This window comes from Puntigrus tetrazona, chromosome 20 (genome assembly GCF_018831695.1).
Source record: "Puntigrus tetrazona isolate hp1 chromosome 20, ASM1883169v1, whole genome shotgun sequence".
Taxonomy (NCBI): domain Eukaryota; kingdom Metazoa; phylum Chordata; class Actinopteri; order Cypriniformes; family Cyprinidae; genus Puntigrus; species Puntigrus tetrazona.
The window spans coordinates 1994765-2015427 of NC_056718.1; the positions used below are offsets into that span (position 1 = coordinate 1994765).

General features: G+C 38.2%; 1 protein-coding gene across 1 annotated transcript; it reads left to right on the forward strand.

Moving 5' to 3' along the window:
- The first annotated feature begins 9084 nt into the window (after positions 1 to 9084).
- Positions 9085 to 18752, forward strand: LOC122324902 (prospero homeobox protein 1-like). Its single transcript, XM_043219648.1, has 5 exons — positions 9085 to 9294; positions 10771 to 12636; positions 14087 to 14194; positions 14263 to 14457; positions 18261 to 18752. Exons 2-5 carry the CDS (start codon positions 10834 to 10836, stop codon positions 18444 to 18446), a joined length of 2292 nt encoding a protein of 763 aa, XP_043075583.1. The 5' UTR covers positions 9085 to 9294; positions 10771 to 10833; the 3' UTR covers positions 18447 to 18752.
- Positions 18753 to 20663: the final 1911 nt, after the last annotated feature.

Genomic DNA, 20663 nt, shown 5'->3' on the forward strand with positions numbered 1-20663 from the left:
GAAACAGAAGCTTATTTTTATTACAAAACTATATACCTAGAAAAGTTACTTTTACACAGTAAAATTTTGTATTATACTAAAATGTCTGTTTGCTTATGTTTTGATGTTCAAACATGAACTTTGCTAAAACAAAAAGATACCCTACCTAGGCTATGCCAAATAACTGAGGTCTGATCTGATCAGGGGGGATATTCCCAAAAGCAACTATGGTTGCAAATTCTGTTGCTACCAATAGGAAATAACAAGAACAACCATAGTTAGTTAACGATGGGCCTGCATGAATTTGTCCCCCCTCCACCAAAAAGCGATCAATTTAAAAAATTGACTGGAAAAAAAATATGCGGAATGATATTATAATAATATAATAAAATCATTTGTTTAGATTATTTAATTATTTAATATTAAGCTTTCATATAATTACCATTGCCAAATTACAAAACATATCTTGAATTAAATAAATAAAATGTAATTTCATGTAGGCTACTCTTGGGGTACCTCTGATGGCCACGGGCCCTAAGTAGCCTTGGGAAGGCTCTGCACCCAAGCATAAGTATGTAGCAGGTGCAACACATATTCAGGTTTTCACTGAGGAGCCGAGCCAGTGACCTGACTGCTCAGCAGTAGTACAGTGACAGTGGGGACAAGAAGTGGCATCTCCGTTCCGTAATTCAAAGAAGAATGGTCACATATGTAGCGGAGATGTTTCATTTCAGTTGGTCGCTTCAAGTCGCATTAGGATTGGGACGATTTGAGATCCTTACCGAAGCACTATGGCTGCTGCCCCTTTCAGCACCACTAGTAAGCCACCTAGTTCCAGTGGGAACTGTGGTGGAAAAAAGGACAAGGCTTATGTGGACTGGAGAGAGGGAGGCAACAGAATTTGCCAAGGGACAGACATAGGCTCATCAAGAGGGGAACCGTACTGTGGAAGAATACACACATTTGTACTAGCCAAAAAACAAACAAACAAACAAACAAAAAAACTCCACAAAATAAAACGAACAGGTCGAGCTGAGAATGAAAATGTTGTACTGATATGCCTGTCCCTCAAAAGCAAAGCAAATAAATGACCTGTACCAAGAGAAAACACAAACTGAGACAAACTGAGATCAAAGTATGCATCCTTCAGTTCGATCGCTGCAAACCAATTTCGGAGATGGATGGATTTCAAAATGCGTTTCTACATCAACATTTTAAACAGTAGCTTGTGAAGGGTCCAGTTCAAAACTAGCTATTGCAAGATTGGGTACAATGAAGTAAGGGCTGTCAAACTCGGATCACCTATCAGCAGGTGAGACTGGCTCTATAACGTCCTTTTCCAGCAGGACTACAATTTCTGCTCAGATGACAGGAGCATAGCTGGTCAACTGGATGGCCCTGAACTTGGAAGAAAGCCAAGTAAACTGAATTGCATAGCCGAGTCTGATGGTTTGGGTATTGTGATGGTATGGTCACTATCTCCTGAAGAGCTGTCCCTTCTACGGGGTTGCCCGTCCCAGGGCCACTTGCAATTCCACTTGCCACCTGTTATGGCTGGGGACTGGACGTGCAGGTCAACACATTGAACCAGCAGCTCTACAGCTTTCAACGTGATAGAGGAGACTGTGAAGATTCGCTAGGCAGGTTTGTCCCCACTATAACCCTAAGACTACCTTCCCTATTCAACACAATAATTATCTTCTGCAGAATAGAAGAGTGACTAGATTCGGGCACATATAGGGGACTCCACCTGTTTTGATGTATTGGAGTCTCAGCCGAAGTGTGGTTATAGTCATTTGGTCACAATGGCGACATGACTCATCCCTGAAGGTATCCCACTGCTGCAGTGCCGTCACACCAAGGTTGAAGAAGCCTCTTCTCCAAAGTGCTCTTTGACTCATCAGTATACAACTCTCAGATGAAAAGACGGAACAATAGCACCGCTCAGCTCTGAAGCAAAAAGCAGAATATGCAATTATCTACTTTTGCTTGTGCCATGGCAGGCAGAAGCTGGATGCAATTATCACATCAATGTGCATTGGCTCATTAAGTTTATACCCAAGAGCGAGAACAATACATTGTGAAGATAGCCAAGCTCACTGCTTGTACTTTTATTTTGCATACCATAAAATGTGTAATGTCTACATTTAAGTTAAAACTCTGAAATAATGAAATAATTTGTATAAACGTGTGCTCTTATCATTCTATGAACAAAACCCTGTGAACTTTGTCCCAGTCGGGAGCTGTATACGCACATGTGCGCTCATCTGTTTTCAATGCAGTTAGCCATGAGTTCATGTCATCTTCCCACTCATCAAACTATGACAGGTCCTTTACTGCAAAAAAACAGTAGCTGTGACGCTCTAAAGTGATAAAACTTTGGCTCCATGTGCCTTATATTGTTGGCTTGGAAAATATGTTAATGCTCATTCCCATTAGTCACAGCTATATCCTTTTTAGCCTGACCATAAATCAGAGAGGAGATTTAGATTAACTTCAATGGACTAAAACTTAGAAAATGGTGTGTTCTGTGGTTAAAATAAAATACTTTCTGAATTATGTTTATTAATGTCCATTTCATGATTTATGTAAATATGAAAAGCCGATCAGTTCAGTTAGAACTGAGGCAATAAAGTGGTCTGTCATGACATATTAAAGAGCTATAAAACAATGTTTATTTTTGGAATTTCTTTAAAGAGTCCTGAGACACTGTTTCATACTAGAAGTAACCTGCTCTGTCTTCTCTGTCGGCACATTGTTAGTTTGCTCTTTGCTCTGTGATTTATTTTCATAGCTTGAGAACATGATGTGTAGTTTAATGGCAACTAAGGAGGGTGGGTCTTTGCGAATGGTCACTTGGCCAGTATATTAAACTGGTGTTATCCTATAACATTTCAGAAATTTGGAGAAGTGGAGGGGTTCCCAGGTTATGACTCAGACTTCATAACTCATTTATTGACAAAAAGACCACATGGCATAAACCATTATCAATGGACAAGACCATAGGTCATGGAGCAATTGTGGATTTGTATCATAGCATGGATCATAGATCAGTGGGCAAGAACATGGGTCATGGATCAAAGGTTGACTTGGACTGTGGAGCAAGTAGTATCAAACAGTGAAGCAGTGGAGGACCTGGACCATGAGCTAGAGGCAGAATGTAAAACAATGGTGGAACCAGGCTATGGAGCAGAGGAAAACAGTTCAGAGGTTGGTGCCACCCCTGGAGATTCTGCAGAGTATGCACCAACTCTGGGGGCAAAGTAGTAGACTCAGGAAGACTTGAACAGGCTCTGGAGCTAACTCAAGGACAAGAGAGACCTCTGGAGCAGACTCAGTGACAGAAGAGGTCTCTGGGGCAGACTCTTGGAAAGATGATACCTTTGAAAAATCAATGTAGTTAGGGAGTGCTGAGACTGCATGGTTTGGGAGCATTGAATCCGTCTGAATTAGGAGTGTACATTCTGAAAGATTATGTGACATCTGCAGAGTGTGACATTAATTTACGTGGTTTCTTTTGTGAGACCAAAACGCACAGTCCACAAAAATTCTAGAACTATGTGGTATGAAAGCTCTCATAGTATCCTTTCAAAGCTTAAGAAAATTTCAGATGATGACACAGCTCAGTGGATTTGTTTAAGTCCTTAACTGCCATCTTGTTTTAGGTCAGGTAGAATCTGCAATGTTTGACCCACAGTAGTTTGTTTGCTCGCTTCACAATGTTTGCTGCAAATTGGCAACCCAGTTTATCCAAATATTGTTGGATTAACTGCAAGTGGGTGGAATCAATAAAAGTAAAAATAAAATAAAATAAAAAGCATTGGTTTTCAGAGAAACAAGTATGTGAACTTACATTCATTTGTCATGGATGAGCCACAAGTGCCGTTTCCGATTCCCGCAGATCCTGCTCCATGGAGCCAGGGAGGACCTAGGCCACAGCCATGATGATGATCATCATGACTGTGGCCTAGGTCCGCCCTGGCTCTAAGTCCCTCCTGTCTCTTCCCTGGCTCCTCCCTCCATCTGATCCACCACCGACTCTGTTAGTCATCCTCCTCCCAGGTGTCCATCCTCTACCAGAACCGGACCCTTCACCGCTCCCTCTCACCATTCCACGTCCTCCTCCATATTCCCCCTCCATCCTACCCTTCTGGGAGGTGTGAGTAATGTCACACCTCTGGACTGTTTTTTTTGTGTATTTTCATTCCCCATGTGCTCTATTAGACCTCATTAGTCTCATGTTGATTGTCATTACATTCAGGTGTTTGCTATTAATTCTTTTTTGTTGCCTTTCCCATTTATAAGTTGATGTTTGTTCAATGTTTAATCATCCAGTCTCGTCAATGTATACGTGTGGTTCCAGTCTGCCTGCCTGTCTGTATTACTTACTCTTCTGTGGATTATTAAAGACTATTAATTGTGAATTGTCAACTGCACCTTCCCCTACCACACAGTGACACAATGTTTCCTAAATTTCTGCAAATGTATGGTGGTTTTTATGCATTAGTACATTAAGTACATTGCTGAAGCTCAAAGTTACATAAATATAGAATGTTATGAAACTTAATCCTGAGCCAGAGTTATTTACTCTGGCACAAACACATTAATGAGACCAAAGACTGACATCTCATGTTTAACCACTAGACATCAGAACCAGAAGTTCCAGAAGTTATCAACAAGTTATCCCCTATACGGGTTAATAAGCTCCAAATGACCACTGACCACTTAGAGCTCAAGCCTCTGAAAATATGAAAGCTAATTTTCAAATTTCTTGATGAGGCACATAAAGTCACAGCTACCACTTTTACTTGACCCATTACAGTTTGCATAACGTCCAAACCACTCTATGGATGATGCTATCACCACAACCCTCAGTCTCACCCTCTCACATCTGGACTCAAAAGGAAACTACGTACGAATGCTGTTCATTGACTTCAGTTCAACATTCAACACCATCATCCCTCAGCAACTGATAGAGAAGCTGAGCCTGCTGGGCCTGAACACCTCTCTCTCTATCTGGATCCTGGACTTTCTGACAGGCAGACCTCAGTCATTCCGGATCGTGAACAGCATCTCCAGCACCACCACTCTGAACACTGGAGCTCATCAGGGCTGTGTGCTCAGTCCACTGCTGTTCACTTTGCTGACTCAGGACTGTGCAGCGATGCACAGCTCCAATCATATAATCAAGTTCGCTGATGACACAACCATGGTGGGTCTAATCAGCAAGAACGACGAGTCAGCATACAGAGATGAGGTACAGCAGCTTACAACTTGGTGTAGAGCCAACAATCTATCCCTGAACGTCGACAAGACGAAGGAGATGATTGTTGACTTTAAGCGAGCAAAGAGTGACCATTCTCCGCTGTCCATCGACAGATCCAGGGTGGAGACCATCAAGAGCACAAAATTCCTTGGTGTTCATCTGGTGGACAACTTCACCTGGTCACTCAACACCAGCTCCATCACCAAGAAAGCCCCGCTGCATACTGGAGCATTCAGGCCATAAGCCATTTCTTCCAACAAGCCATCAGACTCCTCAATAATCACACCTGAATGGTCTTTTTTTTTGTATTGTGTGTGACTTCATGTAGCACCAGGTCCAGGAGAAAACGTTTTCTCATTTCACTATGTACAGCTATATGTAGTTGAAATGACAATAAAAAGCCACTTGACTTGACTTGAAATATGTGCTATCTTTATTAATAAATTGAATATTTGAAGTTTAATCAACAACATTCTCACCTAAAACACTCTTAAAACTACATTTAGTATTAATATTAATATAATGAGTCGTTGTTGGGTCCCTAGTGGAAAATTATAGTAGCATCTGCTATGACACTTGCTGTGTGGATTGATACAAACTGTAAAATGGTTCCCAGGGAGATATTGAGGAATATCTCATGATTTGAAAGACCTCCCAGCCAATCAGATTTGAGAACCACAATAAATATAAATATATACCTGTGACTTTAAGGACAATCTCTCTCTGCATGAAACCCTCATCAACAAAAAAGGACACCAAAGATGGCATTTCCATAAATGCTTATGTTCCTCTGAGAATTTAGGCATGGGATCATCATACTTTTTCATATTATTTCATATGATGAAATCACCAACTTGTGACTGGGTTAGCTAATTCAGATACTTCTTCCCATAATTGTACTCTTGTATGAAAAAACACAATGGTTGAAAACTGGTATCTTTCAGCATGTTAACAAATATTTGTTCGTCCATTCTAGTTTGAACTGATGGCTCTGTTTTGTGTTTGTTTTGGCTTAGCCAATGACATGATGACACCAATAAAGGTGAACATTTTCTGTCATTTCACAAGTTTGTGTGCCTGTTATAATCTTAGCATACATGGTAAACAGCTTTTAGCTGTGGAGGGACTCAGGGAGGATATTCTGCAGGAACTCTGGTTTGCTGAAACTTTTTCGAATCTTTGATTGAGCAGTAATGATTACTTTTTTTAAAATGCTAATGCTATTTTCAACAATAATGAAAAAAATAAAATACTGTACAAATATTCCAACATTAAAAGACTGTAATAAAAGAAAAAACAGCTAAATTAAGCTACGAAATACAGGTGAGCTATAAGACTGATGCTTTAGAGAGAGAACAATGGGGATTGAGTAGAATAAAAATCAAACCTCAAGAACCAGCAGCACAATGTACTATCAGCAATTTTGATGTGGTATTTAAACTTGGATATATGTTTTTATAACACAAGTAACATCACCTCTGTGCACAGGGTATGATTTGATAGTAAATGATTTTGTTTGTATCGCACATAAAATTTGAGCAGCCATTATAATCTCATAATACATGCTCTTTATCTAATGTCCCAGATATGGAACACTTCCTTTTTCAGGACCACAATTAAAGTCTCACATCAGTGGGTCTGGCACACGACAGGAAATGGGTGTTTGCATCCTCCACTTTACTACCGACTTTCCTCCATTATGACATCACGGGGATCAGGAAGTCATTGGAAAGGGAAAAAAAAATGCTTTAAAGCCCTGAGTGGAGGACAGCCATGAACCACACAATATACAAACAGATGCCAGGTGCCTGAGGAAAGACTGAGAGATGAATGAAAGGGAAGGAGGCGCGACCTGGCCCAACACAGAGTGCTGCTGGTGAACCACAGGCTTCGTTTGGGGCCTCTAGAGTGCTGCACAGAGCAGGATGTTTTGGTTTATTTAGCGCTTAATGTGGGTGTTTCTGACAAGGTGTGCAGTGCCCTCCTCACCACAGAGAAGTAGATTTATGAGAATGAAGGTTGATGGCTCAGGGCAAGAGTACAGTACTACGCTATTGCTATGCCACAAAGTGAATACACCTACATTCGTTAACCCTAAAACATCTGAAAATAAGCCTGTATCTGATTAATCTGATAAATAACAACAATAAACCTTAGTTTATGTAGTGCCTTTAATTGAGCTGCACAAAGTATTTTACATGTTAAGCAATGCAAACATCACAAACTAGTCAAAATACATAAACAAACAAAGCAACAGTGTAAAATATCAGGTTTTGAGAAGCCAGGCCATGCAGTGTAGTTTATATAAGCATAAGAACTTTAAAATCAACCCGCTATTCGGGTATATAACACAGCATCTGCATTAATTTACTCACGCATTGCTTCAGGTGTACAAATCTAAATCACTTTCTGAACCTTTCACATTCGAAACAATACATGATTACAGAATCTTTCTTTTTAGGCCAAAGTATATGCATAGATTCACACTGATGTTATTTTTGACGTTAATGTATTTTCCAGACTGTAGTCCTGATGTCTAGCTGCCATAAAAATTTGACTTGTAGATTCTGGCAAGGCTTCAACTGATTCTCTGCTTTGATTGTTAGAAGGTATCGTTTTACTTTCTTGTATAGATGGCTAAATGGAAGAGAGGCAGTTTAACCTATGAGGTACTGTGAGGTCAAATATAATTACCACACATGTACTACAAAAGCACCGCTCTTATCTATGTTATTTCACTTAGTCTTTATGAAAATAACAGGTACAGCTGGAGTACTGTTTGTGGTACACTGTCTGGCGACCTTCTGTTACACAATCAGTAGGTCAGGAGAACATCAAAGCACAGGAGTAAGTCGCTCAATGTGAAAATAACCAGCAATTAGACACGTAGATAGACAGACAGATAGAATAATCTGCCAACCATCGCAGATTAGTGGCCTTTCTGTCATTGCACTCTAGTATGTGTGTGTGTGTGTGTGTGTGTGTGTGTGTGTGTGTGTGTGTTTATTGAAAGCATGTGAGCTGAGAAGATAAACAGCTAGTTGGCCATTAAGTGTGCTGGACATCAGATCACATATGTGTACATTTCTTATTGCAATAATAAGCTCAGAATTCTCTCATCCTCCAAAACCACTAATTTGGCAGCATGGGAAATCAATATATCTATACTTTCTGCAAACCAAGAAAATAGACGAGAACAAGAATTGTTTAAACAGTTAAAAATAGTTGATTCACAGATGTGATGTTTATGTTGTTTGGTTACAGCATTTTTACAGCAGTGTTGCATATAGTTCATAGCCCCTTTCTACATTTTAGAATGTCGAGATATTGTGCAGCGACCAAAACTGTAGTGGAGGCACTTGTCACTTCTAACTAATATTACTGTAGTTTGAACGAATGCGTTTATTTACAAAGTTCTGTACCTCTTCCAAAAGAAGCAAGTTAAATGTGTTATTTGTTTATCCTGACATATATGCAAATAAGATTTTCAATAATGGATGCTCTGAAAAGGTGCCCCTCCATAGCCTGTTACTTTTTAAACATACTGTATCAAATCTAATTTTGCCCTAGTGCTATGGTTCTAGCATTACTTTTTTTTTTTTTTTTTGTTTAACAGAATCTGATCTAAAAAAAAATAATAACAAATTAAAAGAGTTTGTGCATTGAGTCGACTGAACTCTATGGTGAGTCTGGTTTCTCAAATGAAGGGAAAAGACCCGCATTAATTTGAATACACGATTGGAATATCACGCTTGGTTCGGAGTGTGGACACCAACTCGCTCTTATTGGCGGGTGCTGCGTTACATCACACTGATTTCATGACGCGAAGTCTTCCTGTTTCCTTTATTCGAGTCTTTAAGTGCTCTTTACAGCTGAGAGGTGCGCGTGCAGAGCGCTGGACAGCGGCTGTCCCGTCATTAACGCCTGTCACTCATCTTTTTTTTTTTTTTTTTTTATTCACACCGTCTCCTCCACTGGGTGATTTTATTTCGCATTATACTATTTATCATCGCACAAACCACAGAAGCCTTCCTGCCTTCATTTGAGAAGTAAGTGACCTCTTGTCCTGTACGACAGCGAATGTTAAAGTTTTACAATGGTGAGGGTTTTACAATGTATTGACGTTCACTTGTCTTTTACTCGCTTTTGAAAACACGGTCTGTCTTCGCTTTATAGATTAAAACTGTCTGTTTTCCCGTCTTGCAATGTTTATACTTTCTTTTACGCGATTATCGCTTATGTTATACTACTTATAGTGTTTATGTAATATTTATGCGATTTCGATCGGTTTGGATGCTTAATATGTGAGATTAGAAATGTAACACGAAACTATATTTTATGCTTATCAATACATTTGACAATATGGCTGCTAAATATGGGTCAATGACTTGACAATCACTTTTCAGTAAAATGTATAAACGGGCTACTGAATTCAACTCTCTAATTTAATCTCTTAGGCCTATACGAAGAAACAAAAAAAATATAATGATTTATAATGATGCGTTTAAAAGACACATTAAATTTATTATAATGCTTTTTCTCTCTGATCGTAAACCCAGGAAGTGTATGCAAAAATTATAAATAAATTAACAGGACACATATAAAACACTATATAATGAATGAATGAATAATTCACAATTTCAAGTTCATAATGATAATTAAAAAGATTCTTTTAAAGATTTTAATTATCAATGTTCAAAAGGTTGTATGGTCTGACCAACAAAGTCCAGTGATCCAACCAGCATACAGAAACATGCAAAGGATATCATAGAAACCAATGGTATTTATTTATATGCAAGTAGATATATCCTAAATAAACATATTGGTCACACCACATGACAATTTAGTCATTTAGTTAAAACCTTTATTAAGATCAGCCATGGTCGTGGGAAAGATCTTGGGGTCCGATTTTTTTGACCTGGTTTTAAAGATTTTATTATAATTAATTTCCTCCCAAAAAGTGTTTTATTGTAAAAACACTTTTGTCCACTTTTAAACTTACTTAAAGTAGGTATCTTTAGTCTCAGGTCAGATGTCCACACAGCATGTTTTTAGTATTTTTGAATACTGAGGGACAGAGAGAGATTGTCATGCTATATTTATTTGGTTTACCATAGGCCACATAAATGTATTAATATGCTGACATGCTCAAGCATTAAATGAAAAGTATTTTATTTTTATTCAAATCTTTGGTACCCATGTGAGGCTTTGTGTAAGGATCCTAGCTATATTAGCTGTGTCTCATTTAGAAGGCTGCGCCCTCCGGAGGTCAAATTAAAGTTTGTCTTTAATGATATAATACCTAAAGTAACCGTCAATTTATGACTTTACAGATATTGTATGCAATTATACTAAGCTTTGAATGAACTTGAAATAACAGAAAACAGTCTTTCTTTTGTGTTTGTTTTAAAGCCTATATTTGGTCTTTTTCCAAAATGTATATACATTTTATCATTTGAAATATTATGAGTCCAGTATTAAAGATTCTAGATTATTTTGTGTTTCTCTTCATTTTCTGTCCATAGGTGACTGTGATAAAAGTGTTAAAGTTCAGGCTTGTGGCAAATGGGTCAGTAGAAGCACCAGAAATGCTAGACCATGATACAGGGTTCCATTTGAATCGACAGACAAAAAGAAGACGTGTGGACATTGGAGTGAAGAGAATTGTTAGCTCATCTGCCTCATCAACACAAACAGCTTCTGCCGTCATCACTGTCACCCGTGAAGCCAAATCCACTGTTATCTTGGATGCCATGAACTCTCATCACGGTAAGAAGCAGGATGTACTTGAGTGCCAAGGAGCTCAGCTCGGTGAGGCCAAATCAAATGTTCTCCGCAAACTTCTTAAAAGGGGTAGCTCATATGAGGATAACATGACACACTTTTCTGGTGCCACTATTATCACGAACCTACTGAAGAGCAATAAGGCAATAAAAGGAATAGGAGGCAGGGAGCCAGTGATTCCCAGGAAAACAGAACCTGAACCATTACAGGAGGACACTTGCAGCAACTCATCCCAGGAGAGCGCTGAAGAGTGTCTCTCTCCATTCGGAAAAATCTCACTGGACCACTGGGACTCTGAACGTCTTAATGAAGAACACCTCCAGGCGAAGCGTGCTCGTGTCGAGAACATAATTCGTGGAATGAACCACTTACCAAATGTGATGGCAACCTCTATTTCTAGTGGAAAACACTGTGAGCAGGAGTTAGAGGGAGAAACCAACATTACTGCACAGTCCTTCAGCCCAAGAGAAAGCAATCGTGAGAACAAGAGGAAACAAAAATTACCTCAGCAGCAGCAACATAGCTTTCAGCAGCTGGTTTCCACACATAAACAGCAGAAGGTTGAAGAACGCAGGCAGCTGAAATTACAGCTGGAGGACATGCAGAAACAGTTGAAACAGCTTCAAGAAAAGTTCTTCCAAATCTATGACAGCACAGATTCAGAAGCAGATGGAGGGAATCTCTCAGAAGACAGTGTAAGGTCTGATGGAGTGTTAGGTAATGGTGGCATCAATGAACATTTCATTCAAAATTCTGTGGCTGATCGATCTGATAATGAGATAGCAGACTTGGATCCAGGATGCTTTCTGGATGAAGCCAAGGACCTGCACCATGAACAAGCATTGCTTGATGGAGAGATGGCCAAACAGGAAGGTTCTTTAAGGAGCAAAGGTTTGATGTCTATGCATGAAGTAGGCAAGCGTCTGGCAGAAACGCTTAAGCAGGAGCTAAACTCTGCCATGTCTGAGGTGGTAGACACCGTGGTGAATGTTTTTTCAAAACCTCCACGGCCAGTGTTGCAAGTATTCCCATCACTCCCAGCAAATGAGGACCGCTTTGCTTTTAATGGGGACAACCCAAACTTCCACACTGCTAATCAGAGACTGCAGTGCTTTGGTGATGTTATCTTTCCCAGCCCACTTGACTCATTTGTCGGGGTCCCTCTTCCTTGTGCCAACGATCAGACAGAGGCACTACCACTGGTAGTACGAAAGTCTACATCTGAACACCACCAGTCCTCAGATCCTGCAGCTCAGAATGGACACCCTCATCCCTCCTTACACCCTTCTTCTCTTTCTGGAAACACAGGCTTCATGTCCCCATCATTCCGTCACCCATTTTCACTTCCTCTTGTGGGTTACTCATTTCAGAGCACACTTGGTGCCTCATCAACAGGATATTCAAGTAAAGATTCTCCTGGCTTAATGGATCTTTCAAGGGAGACCACCAGTTTACGAACAAAAATGGCTTCCAGCAAACATCTCATGCTTAATCGTTCTTGCTCACCAGTTCTCCCAGGAAGCACTGCTGAAGGGTTGTCGCTCATCAAATCTGAATGTAGGGACCTCCAGGACATGTCAGACATCTCTCCATACTCAAACTGTACAATATCCTTTTTATAATATTAAAAGCTTTCCTTTCACTCATTATTTATTTGATAGTGTTAAGTGCTTTGACACAATATGTATTGTTAAAGTTAAATATAAATAAAGGTGACTGATTGATTGAATAAACCGTAATGCTGTCTCAGAAGCCTGTCCGAAATCAGTTTTGTGAGGTACCTTCGTGTAAAAAAACGCTGCCTGCAAAGTAATTGCCTCAGAGCAGGAAGGCAGCAAGTCGGTTGCTAAAGTTTTCAGATGCAGCCTATGTCTAAGTGATTGAGGTGTTTTATTGTTGGATTTAATACTGAACATAGCAGTTGTCATTATTCTCATTATTTATGAAGGGGATGTGCCACCGATCTACCTAAAAGTGTCTGTTTGCGTGAATCATTCGAGATCCAGCTTTACTAAGAAAACAAGTGACTATAAGGCGTTTTTAATAATTTGCTAATTATCAGGCGTAAAGTTTACAATGTGGGTAAAGTTTACAATCTCGTGAGAACAGCTCTTCACTCAGGGACGGGGTGAGCAGAGCTCATTAGCATTTAAAGAGACATGCACCTAAATGGCTTACTGTGAACAGAGCTGTTTATAACATTTCAGTGGACTGAGTCTATGGTTATATTAATTTCTGAGTTTTAAAGTGGTTGAGTTTTTTTGTTTGACAGTCACACAAAAGGCTTTGCACTGATGTCAGAGCTCAGAAAGGCCTTAAAGGAGGTATCTTAGTCCTCTTTGTCTGGGAAATTTGCCCACTCAGCCGTTTTGTTGTCTGGCAGAGGTCATAGCGGGACAACAACAGTGTCACACGCAGTGCAGTTTGAACTTTCAGTGCGTGTTCTTACCTTAAACAGATTATTGATAAATGTTGAAAGTATGGAAGAAAAAGTGCAGCGTTGGCAGACAGCCAAACTGTTTTCCCTTCAAGGTCTGTCATAGTAGACCTTTATAATTTATTTAATAACATCAGCAACACTATGTAGGGTTTATTTGTTCATTGTTTGCTTATAATTTTATTTATTTACAAACCTTTTTTTAGCCTCATCCTGATTTACTACAAAAAGTCTCTAATAAGGATTCATTTTTAAGATTTAATCAGATTAGATTATTGTCACCTATGAAAAACATTTTTAGCTTGCCATGCTCAAAAGAGCCTCCCAAAACCTTTACCACTATATTTGTGTTCTGTCCCTGTTAAAATGAAGGTTACAAACACATTTGAAGGTGATATGCAAATGCTATCTTTATCTATTTGACATCTGGAGGTTTGGGATCAGGGCATAGGGAAAGACGTTGCCCGCTTTGCCTGTAAAATGAGTTTCTCATGTAAAATATGTTGGTGTGGTGTTTTTCATGTTTTATTGAACGTGACGAGTCGACACCTTGAGTGATTAGATGATAATGTCAAGCAAATCTTAGCGCTGGGCTTATTTTCCTTTACTGCTAGTGTTAAATCCAGGAGGGACTGTCCCCAAATCACCTTAAGAAGGCAAAACTGATGTTCTTCTACACCCGTTACCCAAGCTCCAGTATGCTCAAGATGTACTTCTCAGATGTGAAGGTGAGAACAGACTGATAGAGGTTCTTTAAAACCTAACTAATCAGTATTTAACACTCCTTGTGTTTTAGTTTAACAGGTGTATCACATCTCAGCTGATAAAGTGGTTCAGTAACTTTAGAGAGTTCTACTACATCCAGATGGAGAAATTTGCCAGGCAGGCCATAAATGACGGTGTGGCAGCAGCTGATGATATGGTTGTGAGTCGTGATTCAGAGCTCTACAAAGTGCTCAACATGCACTACAATAAGGCAAATGATTTTGAGGTATGTGCTTACACTTACAAACACACACACACACACACACACACACACACACACACACACACTTTGGTTAATGTTAAGAGACAGCCATTGGTAAAATGACTTCCTGGAGAATGTAACCATTGTGTAATATTTTCAAATCCTTGCTTCAAAATACGCTGTTTGTTTGAACAGCCCATTTCACATTCTTTTGCACATTTGGTGCAGTTTGACTTGCCGTTTTTTTATAATACTGTAATGCAACGCAAAGCTAAGTGTTAAATGAAAGTATTGCACAATGACTATTTTACTGTAAAACAGACAATCTAAACTAAGTTTATATGAAACACTATATTAAACACAATTTTTCTGTTCTTATGCAGCACACACAAAGACAGTATTTACAAAAATAAGGACACAGCCCTTTAATTGGGCAACTAACAGATGAACTAACTGAAAAAGGGAGTCTATGTTTGAAATGATCCAATACTAAAAGGAGCAAAACATGTAACTTGAGCTCTTGTACTCACAGTGAAAACATAATTAGCTTATTATAAAAACAATGGAAAGTTTCTGCTGTCTTCACTATAAAGAGGGTGGTAGAAGACGTCATTTTGCAGCAGAAGAGTGGGACAGAATGCTGTGGAAGGGTTTGTTTATAGGGGAAGGTGACCCATCACTGCTGAGTGTTTCTGTGGCACAAATGTGCTGGAGTCATGTGATAGAAATCTACCCTCTCCTTCTCACTGCAACAGAATCTCTTCATCCCTCATGCATTTTCTGCCTCCACAGCCCTTAAGATTTAATTCATGAATCAACTCTCTTAATTCTTTGGACTAAAAGTAACGTGGATGTCTTTACTTAATTAATTTCTCAGGAAAGTCATTGTGATTGCTCAGATCTCCAACAATACCAAGTGTAAAGCTAGAGTAGACAAATATCAAAAATATCATATTAATGATACAAGAGGTTAAATTATTTCAGTGATCTATATATTTGTAAAATTGTTTACCCATGGCTGTTCTGTCCTAATTTGACTTAACTGAAGAAATCGTCATTATTTTACACACACACACACACACACACACACACACACACACACACACACACAGACAGAGACAACAAGACATGCTGTTCTGGTTCCAGGAACTGCAGCAGCACTGTTATTTACATAAATAAATGAGGAATTTGCAAATAATGCAGACATCAGTGTACAAATCTACTGTTAGCTCCATCACATGCTTCATCTGTGTGAAGACATGGAAGCGAACATGTTTTGCATGTTAAGGATTTTCTCAGTAGGTGTCTAAGAGATGGGATGGCTGATTAACACTTTGCTTAGGGAAAGTGTGCCAAGCCATGCAAATCTCACACACAAATCAACCGCCTTGACTTTTACCTGTGTGTATGTGTTTGTATCTAGGTCTGCTTTTATAAACTGGAAAGAGAAATTTGTACCAGACACTTCAGTTCACAAGTAGTACAATGTAAAAAAAGGCAAATAAAACCAATTGCAGGGTGCAAATATTGCCCTTTAATGGAAAACTTAACTTCTGACCCTGTTTGGTTTTCTGAATGAAGGAACTAGATGCTGCTTCAGACCATAGAGTACTGAAGCTACCCAGAACATTAATTCACCGTAGGCTTGCTCAAGATTTTCCTATGGGTTTTTATAAAGGGTTTTTTCAGTTAATTAGTGAAATAAAAGTTTGTGGTAAACATAACTCGACTGTGTTTTGATTTTTTTTTTCTAAAATGAGAATTACAAACACCCATACCGAAAACATTAATATTTTGAATATTACATTAGAACATTCGGGGTGTGTATGGTTTTCTTTTGAAGGACAGAACATCAACGTATCAACAAGTTAACTATTGTGAAAATGACTTAGAAAACCCTATTATAGCTAAAATCTTGAGTGAACCAGTTTCGTGGCTTTTGAGATCATGACTGGAGCACTCTAGGAACTGCGCCCAGGAGTGTTAGCTTCTAAAGCCTGAATGCAAGCATGCCAGTAGCATGAACACATTTATATAAATAATAACATAACATAATATAAGCTTTGAAATGGTGGAGGAAAGGACGCCAATGAAACAAAGTGGAACCCATTTTTTTGTACTATATACTGCAATAGTTCTTTGGTTTTGTGAGGTTAAGCTAGATGGTGTCTGTCAGGGGCTGATAGGCCAATTTAGGTAAAAGGCAGAATAACACGATAAGGATAAAAGAAATCAGCCTGAAAAGTGTAGATGGGCCTGAATGTGATATTAAGGTTTTGCCATTTTTCAAAACATACAGCAGCTCTAGCAGATATTGGAAGGCGTGAGTCAAGCTTGCTGACTGTCCTTTTTCAGTGTATTTATGTTCCATTTTCAGTGAGAAATTGTGCTGAATTCAGGATTCAGATTTCTAAAGTGATATCAGTGTGTTCTTTTAGTTGTTCTACACTTTTACCTGAGGGTGAAACACAGTCTTGGATATCCACACCTCTGACCTTGAGCAATCAAGGTCTCTGTAGTGCAGTGGAAAAACAACACACTATAATTTCAGCTGTATGACTGAGTTTCCAAGATCCCCTAGGCATGGTGTCTTAGTCAGTGCTAGAGACATACCGTATGAGAGCCATATTGTACACACAGCTAATAGACAATACTATGTGTGATTGTAACACCACTGTGACACAGTAGTCAGATTAGTGGTAGACTAATGAATGAATGAATGAATGAATTTATTTGTTTTCAAAAGGCCGTGCATAGTTTTTATCATTACTAACACTAACCAGTACACTACCAAACAAAACTTGTACCAAACAATTTGTGTGATGTGTGTAAAATGTGTGATGTGGAACAGTTTTATCACACACACTCTGAAAAACACTGTCATCATGACATTGTGTGAAAGTGAAATGCAAGGCTCGACTCAAGGCCAGAGTTCAATGTGTTTACTTATCCTTCATCAAGGCTCTCATTTTGATGGCTTGCTTTTAGAGAGGCCATCTGTGAGCCCTTAAATCACAGAGACAAACAGAAAGACTGAGTAACTAAACATTGTATTATACCTGTGTAATCCCCAGCTGACATGGGAAGTGTTCAGGACTACATTCCCATGTTGGTTGGTTATGGATTAAATGGAGCAGTTTAGAGTGTGTGTGCAGTTCATGGATTCTTCAAGTACATCACTTCCTCTATCTCTCATGGTCAATGTGTGTTTGGTGAGCACAGTTCAAATAAAAACATGTTCCCAGAAGAAGAGTGAGTCAAAGTACTGTCCTCTGTACTCTTAGATAAGGTCAACTCCAGAGTTTTGGCAACTGTTTTTAAAGGAACAGAAATATATACACTGATATTCAAATGTTTGGGCACCCCTTGCAGAATCTGTGAAAATGTGAAAAATAAGATAGATATATAATATATATATTTGTTTTTTTGTTTTTTTTTATCCTAGGTATTTTTTTTGTTTACATATAGTCCACAACACAAAAAAATGCAAAAATTATTAAAATAAAGCCCCTCAAAAATTGTTAATATCATGTGTATTAACCTGGATGATATGATAAAATTCTCCATGTCCTGCTGATTCTTCAGTTTCCAGAATCTTTTGCATATTTGAACCCTTTCCGACAATGACTGTATGATTTTGAGATCCATCTTTTCACACTGAGGATAGTTTAGGGACTCAAACACAACTATTTAAAAAGTGTCCCTACTTTAACAATTACTACTTTAATTGACCTTCTTTAAATTCAGTGTTAAAAAAGCAATCTAATAATTATGTGGTGGATCTAGAGATCATTTGATTAACTTCCTGTCCTTGTGTATTTCTGCAGGTCCCTGAACGTTTCATGGAGGTTGCTCAGATAACATTGCGTGAGTTCTTTAGTGCTATAGTGGCTAGTAGAGATGTGGATCCATCATGGAAGAAAGCCATTTATAAAGTTATCTGCAAACTGGACTCTGAGGTTCCAGAGATATTTAAATCTGCCAATTGTCTTCAAGAACTCTTGCGAGAGTAATGTGTTTATTCATTCAATCCATGTGTCATTCCTTTTTGTATAATGATTATTTGAGATGCAGGATTTTAGCTGTTTGTTTGTTTTCTGCCATGTGTTATATGAAGCAACATTATATTTATTGTTTTTATTTTTTCACTTGGTAACCTTTAGTGTATCTCTCTACAGTCTTTGCAGGCTATTGATTATGGATCTCACAGTCCTGGGGCCTCATTTACAAAATGTACATATACTCAGATTTGATTTTAGAGTATGCATAATGCTAAAATACACATCAACATTCAAATGAATAAAAACACTTTCACCGAGGCTTGGCACACTATTCATTATTGTAGAGCCAGATTACTGCAAGTTTCTGGTAATCTAAACAATTTTTGGCGCTTACCGTTCTCAAGTATAGGATTTGGATGTTGTCTGGTGCTTAGATCAGTGGTTCTCAGTTCATCCTCATTCAGACTGTCACCCCAAATCCAGTTTTTGTGCAAATCTAATTGAAATCCAGTGGCAATAGACTATATGAAATACAATTTCTTAAAATCCGTTTGATTAGATAAGATTTAAATTTTTCACGTTCTCATTAAATATACAACATAAACACGTTAGACATACAAAATATGCTGAACATCTTTGCAGAAACAAGCTTGTCATGTGAAGAGCAAGTCAAGTGAATAAAGATAATATATTGTCAGCATATGCACATGTTTGAGGTTTGAAACTTCTCTAAATACAATTACCAATTAAATTCATGTCTCACACTCTTTAATACTCTATAGATGGAATATATATTCTCTCTTAAAACTAGAACCATGATGCAATATTCTGTCGGGGGCCACGAGGACTGGAACTGAAAACCACTGTGTTAGATGTTAATGACATTAATTAGGCATAGTTTACAAGGCAGAGATCTGAAGCCATTTTGCTCCACACAATTTTGTGGCACTCCACTGGCAATTTATAAATTGCAATTTTAAAAGAAAGGCATATCATATGCACACACAATTCATAAGTACATTTGTTGGTAAGTACATAAGTACATTGGTATCCTTCTTTTAAACTAAAAAATAGGTAAGTATACTTTTTATGTATTTCTCAGAAATGGCCTTTTTAAGTATACTTGATCTATATTTAGAAAAAGTCTTAAGTATATTCATGCACATGCAATGAAACTTTTCACAAATTCACATTTTTGTTGTTTACATAGAGATGATGGAGGCATCATTTTTTTTTTTTTTTTTTTTTTTTTTTTTCAGAGTTATTGAAGAGATCTGATGTTAACAATCACTTTGTTTGGCTGCTTTGTGGTAGTTAGACAGGCCAAGAGAAAAGGTGATTAAGTGATGATTGTGGTTTTATTAATAAAAAAAAAAAAATATATATATATCTCAAAAGTCAGCATGTTCAGATAAACAGGTCAACTAATTTATTCATGCCACAATGCATCATTGTGATGGATGAGTTTTAATTGGTGGCATCCAGAATGCACTACTACTTGCTTTTTGATGGTCACCAATTTATTATACAAAAATGTGTTCAAACAGGCTGTTGAACAGCTTATAATTATGCACAAAATTCAAGACAGAAGCTTTAATTGATAAAACACAACTGTCACCTGATTACCATTTTTTGGGCTTGTCTAGCCGCCATAATTCAGCTCCACTACTAAACAAGAGTCAAGAGCCCAACTAAAGCAAAGCTGACCACCCTGATGGTAATTAAAAAAATATGTTTTCTTCTTCTTTGACTGTACTCAAAGTTTACTACTGTTATTAGTGTTGGGTATGAGTATAGCATCTGATTAGATGCTGATGTTTTATTGGTTAAAATGATGTCACCCTCATGGATATCAGTCATTGCTTTAGTTGTGCTTATGACCATTTTACCAATTCAAAATGCTGTAGTTAAAAGATATAACAGCAGGTGTTAATCAATGATGCACAATCATCATTTAATTAATCTCTTAATTATCTCATTAACTTTAAACCTTTATGAGTCATCAGGAAAGTACTCAAAAGAAAGCAGATGTTGTGCTCATATACAACACTGACGGTTATAGTTAACAGTAAAGTATAACTTTGAGATTTGAGATTGTTGTGCAACTTGTTGATCGTAAAGGGCAAATATTTTAGTACTTTCAGTACTGCAAACAAAACGCTTCAAGCTACAATGGTGATGAAATATAAAATAAGTGCTTTGCTGAAAATACAGGATTGTGTTAAATAC